At 34.5% G+C, this 5,885-nt stretch overlaps 1 protein-coding gene across 1 annotated transcript in view; it reads left to right on the top strand.

Moving 5' to 3' along the window:
- msn (serine/threonine-protein kinase msn) overlaps positions 1-5,638 on the top strand; it is a gene marked incomplete in the record, with an annotated part of 177,986 nt that extends 172,348 nt beyond the window's left edge. Inside the window, 2 exon segments of the mRNA XM_070126501.1 lie at positions 1,943-2,131; positions 2,413-5,638. Coding sequence (XP_069982602.1) covers positions 1,943-2,131; positions 2,413-2,496 — 273 coding nt within the window.
- Between the last annotated feature and the right edge of the window lie 247 nt (positions 5,639-5,885).

Raw genomic sequence — 5,885 nt, 5'->3', positions numbered from 1 at the left:
ATGACCATATATTCCTATCTCCTTGGCTCTCGGCCAAATTTTTCCATAATGGCCTGTTCCTGTCACCTAACCCTCGGCCTATTTTTTCATGATGTGAACCAAATCTAAGGGGTTAAGAGATACTAAATTCACCTCATACTTTGATGAAACTAACAATGCATAAGTCATAGAATGTGCCAAAAGCATTGCCTGTTACAAGCAAATTTTCATGAACCAAACCTAAACATTCATTGTAGTCCACCTTTTTGCCAGTTTGGTTTAAAAGACACTATATATGTATGTTAACATTCAGGCCAAATCATAGTTTGTGCATAATAAATACTGGTCATAGATTGTAATTTTTTAGACAGTTTACTACCACATTATTCCTTTTGATCCCCAGTCTTATGGCAACACAGCAGTAGGGCCTTTTTCATTGTTTGTGTTGGCTTCATGTATGAAACAAAAAAACAATCTTTAAGGTTTTTAAGTGGTTTTTATAAAGATTTGTGTGGAGGAAGGCAATAAAATTACCATTGCTATACCCTACTTTTTCCTTTTTTTTTAAACAATAGGTTTAGAAAATATAATATCAGTTTTATAAAATGAAATGTTGATTTCAAGATCTCTATTAGTTGGAAAAAGGTGAAGGCTCCAGAAAAATGGAAATAAAGTAATATGGTCACCATAGTCAAAAAATTATCTGGTTTACAATAAATCCTTACCTGTATCCTCCTAAAAAGTGTATCAGGATTTGTAATGAGTCTTCAGGTTGGCCCAGATGATAAGGGAGACCATATATTTCCAACAGTTTCTTTGGAAATCTTTTAACATTAACCCCTCCATATCTCTACTCTAACTGAAGGCGAGAGGTCCTGAAAGGATTAAGCAAATGAAATATTTAACTTACTCCTAGGACCATCCTTGAGGAGTCAATGATTTTTTATTACTTTTTTTATTATTATTAACCTGTTGGATCCAGTTGCGTCACAGAAATCATGGTGCCGAATATACAGCTGTGCCTCCCGTTTGCAAAGTTATTTTGTGTAAACTTTATTAGCTCTTTTGCTATTATCCAATGTCCATATATGTCTTTTAATATGCTTTATCCAGATCGTAATACCTTATTTTCCTTGCACAGAATCCATATCATCTCTCTTTGTAGTAAATAACTCACTGCTGAAAAAAAGAACATTTGGTTATTTGTATCCCATTTTTTCATAATTTTCAAATTTTTGTAATACAACCTGCGCCACCACCACAGCGGCCAGAAATACGGTACACAGCATGGAAATTGTGCTCTTCTAGTCATGGCTTACTCACCTTGTATTCCTCATCCGTTTACCGATGGGAATATTGCTAAAGCCCATTCTAAGTGCCAAATGAGTCAAATCACACTCCAAGAGGTTTGTGCACTTCTGGCAACTCTTTTCTATCCTCCTGACCCTCGATCATGACAGCAAGTTCACGTCGCCAGGTCCGCAGCCATATTGTCTGATGGCCTGTTCACATCACCCGGCCCTCGACCCAGATTTTTCCATGATGGGACCGTAACCTCATCCGGATCATAGGGTTAAGATTGAAGGATGGGTAACTTAAATGGAGAAACATAGATTTACATGATTTTTTAATCAATGAATTTAGCAAAAGTTTAGGTGAGCCAACAATTAGGTTTGATGAGATTAGATGTACATCAAAAGCTTTAAACAGCAGACAAAATCATTACACCTTTTTTACCAACTCATTTTTCATTGTCTCAACATGGAATTTTTTTTTGTTAAATATTCATCAACATGTGGAGTAATGAAAACATTGAATATCAAATAACACATTCATTTTAAATTCTTTCTTAATTGCATTTCTCTTGTTCTCATCCATTCTTATTTCATTTACATATTTTTGTTAAACAGTAGTAATTCCAGGGCTTTCTCCAAGATAACTCACCAGTTACCATTCCACACAGGTAACAAAGAACATGATGCTGCAATGGGGTGAAATGCCAACGTCTGTAGCCTTCATTGGCACAGGCCAGATCATGGGCTGGGGTAACAAGGCTATTGAAATCCGGTCAGTGGAGACTGGACATCTTGACGGAGTCTTCATGCACAAGAAGGCACAGAAGCTGAAGTTCCTCTGTGAGCGTAACGATAAGGTAAGACTATCTATGTATGTATGGGATATGTATGTGTATAATGTGTAATTAGTCCTGTTTTTGTTTTTGTTTTTTCTTTCTTGAAAAAATAAGAAATTGATTTTGTGGTATATTTCTTTCTTGGCTTTATTTGAAGAAGGATCTTGGTCATTCAAAATGTTACAATTTGTTATCTGTTTGATATTGGGGATTATCTGATTTCCCTCTTTTTTAGTCGTTCATTTAATTTATAAATAACTTTCTCAAAACAAAGAGAACTCATTGCATCATGTAATCCACAGGTATTCTTCTCATCAGCAAAGGGAGGATCGTCGTGCCAAATTTACTTTATGACGCTCAACAAACCTGGCATGGCAAACTGGTAGATGAGTTACCAGTGTGTAATATAGATAGCTGGTAACCCATCACCAAAGGGAATGTCTTCCTTGGTTACATTAGTATTTCAGGATCCAAGGAACAAACTGCCATGGCTGTATGTTAGATTGCCACCAGTAGAACAGGTGCTCATTCAGTCAATACAGCTGAATGATTTCTGTCTTCAAGTAGGAAAAGAAAAAAATGAATAAATATATAAAAAAGGCACTTAGGAATGTGAGAGACAGAGAGAGGGAGAGAGAAAGAGAGAGAGAGTGAGAAAGGTTTGAGTTGGCATGAAAAATCCCATCCTAGACATAGTAAATTGGCCCTGTAAGGCTATATGCAATGCCTAGAATGCATAACCAACTCCAGCCACCATTTATAACTCCTCTTGCTGTGGTTTCCAGCACGGGAAAGCTTCTTGTGCATTATGGTTGGGCTGATGAGTGTTGTAGTAACATGAACTCTTTCTTTTTATTTTTTGTTTGTTTGTTTCCTGTTTTTACTTATTTTTCATTTTTGTACTTTTTTCATTTTACCTCAGATAGGGTGCCACATAAAAATTATCAAGGCTGAAACCTTATCTGAGAGGTGATTGTACAAGTCTGCTAAGCATATGTGAAACATACTCTATTATGTATGGCAGATTTGATATTTGAATATATATATATAGACATTATAGCAAGGTCATGTAACTTGTTCAATATACTTGCTCAATTCAGGTCTTGTATGATTATTTTTTTTATATATTGAGGGTATGAAATTGCAGAATTAATGAAAAATTATGAGTGAATAAATTTTAAGATATTGACTGTTCTCTTTACCACAAATTTTACCTCCCACAACTCATTGGTAGTAATGTGTAAAGTGTAAAAATGGAAAAAAAATGAATACCCAGAAAAAATGTGTGCTGATATTGATAAACATGTGTAAAGATATGATGTGTTAGTATAGTATAAAGGTACTCAGTTTTCGAGCTGCTGATACACAGCTCGGAAATGTGATCCACCCTCCCCCTCCTCCCTCATCCCCCAACCCCCCAGAGGACAGTCTGAATGGCAGCAGGTAAGATAAGGACAGGGGACGGATGAAGACTGTTGCTAGGTGTGAGGATGGAGCATCATAGCAGGTTGTAGCACACATTGGGTCATGTTATAGGGTTGCTTTGAGTCATTTTGAGATGGACATTCTTGCCAAAAGAGAAAAAAGAAAAGAAAAGAAAAAAAGTTAGTTTTCTTTTCTAAAAAATTCAGTTCATGACAAGAAATCAAAAAAAGTTTGTGTTTTCTTGTATTATTTTTGTGTTCTACAAATGAGTTTCTCCATAGCAATGAAAACTATATATTGTATCCACACCCACCATCCTACCCAGTGTATGCAAAACCATGTGCTGACAGATACTCCAAAGGTGTACTTTTCTATCTTTTTGCAGTCTTATCTGGGCCAGTGCCTTTTGGATGTGCAGACAAGTAAAAGATTTGCCATAGTGGAAAATCTGAAAGGGTTTGTGAGAGATTTGGTTTGTGTACCCGATAGGATTCTTACATGTTTGTACACAGGATTGATGGTATTGTCTTTGAACTGAGACATCATTCCATTTTTTATTTTTTATTATTTTTTTTAACTTGCGATTATTTTTCTTTTTTTCAATGCAGTAAATGCAAATCATGGGGTCACATTCCTGTTGTAGACTGTGCAATGTAAATCTGAGCTTTTAAGTGAAGCCAAAGTGTGAAGATTTTAGCTAGAATTGAAGATATTTGCCCCTTTCCCTTAAACTTAGATTTATAAATGAAAAGAGTATGCATCCCTGTAGATGTAAAAAAAATCTAAAAAATGTATAAAAAAATGAATAAAAAAATCTGTTTCTATGGTGCTCTCTCGTCATCCAAAGTAACAGTATGTATCATCTTAAAATGAGAAATCCGGAGGTCATGAGACAGCAGACCAATCTGTTCATCTAAGTTCTTTCTACCTTACAAGTGGATTCAGTCAGAGTGGCCACAGTACTGTTGCACTTTTGACAGGTGTTCAGTATTACACAGGTCTAAAGAAAGAAAGAAAAGGTAAAAGAAAAAACAGAGGCATCATGAAGAGGTATAGAGGAAACAGCATCTCTAAATCCCTGCCACCATAATGTTACATAATTTCCCTATCCTGATTATCATAAAGTCATCCTGTTTCGGTAAATGCTGTGCTATATTTACCATATATTCTCTTTTATTTTTGCAAATTGGCAGATTTAGTTAGTTTTAAGCTTTGAGAGTAAAAGGAAAAAGTGCAAGAAAAAAAAAATATTATGTTTATGGGAATCTGTTGAGTGTTAAATTACAAATTTTTCATAGGTCAAATGTTGAATATTGATAAAACACAGCTGAGAAAGGAGAAAAACAAAATAGAAATACCTATTAAGATTGTTCTAATCTAGATATTGTTACATGTGATTATAAACATATACATGTATTGTTTATTTGAATAAGCTACCTTCATGATTGATTTTTTCTTTTTATGATAGAAAATACATACATCATTATATTGTATATTAATCATTCTATTAGTAAGATGACATGAAACATGGCATGAGGATGGGAACAGGTCTAGGCAGTTTATCCATTCATATTCAGGAAAAATTTGTTAGATTGATAATTGAGTGTGATTGAATGAAGTGTTTTTATGCTGAGTATGATCTCCAGGGTTAAATGCGTTATTGCTATCTTTATAATGGTGGTGTAGATGAGGATTTATTGTCAGAAATATACCACATGTAAGATATTTTTAGTGCTGACCAATGATTGCCGCTGCCCTCTCTGTCTTGTATGCTCTTTATATCATTAGCTTAAACAGTCATTTTATACTTTAGAAATATCAAAGCCTTTGTATTATGAGTGTTAATGGTAAGTTCTTTTTTAACTTATGCATCTTATAGTGAGGCACAATCTGTGCATTTACTGGGACTCTTGTGAATATATTGAACCTTTCCTATTTAATTTGTTTATTTTACAATACTCCCATGGTAATTTTGAAGAAAATGTATATACTTTTCATTATTTGTATAAGAAATACAGATCAAAAGGCATTCATTACTTTTAATGGAGCTGATAGCTGTCAGTTATAATATGCACATGAATTTCAATAAAGAATTCATCAGAATTTTTCTTTGTACCCTTTTTTGGTTTATTAGCATGTAAGATTTGGTTATGTGACTGGAATGAGTTGGAAAAATAGTAGACAAACTGGCCATTGTTAAAAGGGTGTGACTGAACAATTTTGAATATTAGAAGTGGGATAATATTTTATGGGCCAGAACTCAGATAATGGTTAAAATGTTCAGAGATGAAGTAGTAATCATAATTTCTCAGAATGAGACTTTCCTGGGGGTGGGAAGAAATTGATTTCT

This window comes from Penaeus vannamei, chromosome 10, assembly GCF_042767895.1.
Source record: "Penaeus vannamei isolate JL-2024 chromosome 10, ASM4276789v1, whole genome shotgun sequence".
Taxonomy (NCBI): domain Eukaryota; kingdom Metazoa; phylum Arthropoda; class Malacostraca; order Decapoda; family Penaeidae; genus Penaeus; species Penaeus vannamei.
Note: the sequence above shows the minus strand (reverse complement) of the source record. Positions and strands in the feature narration are given on the sequence as shown.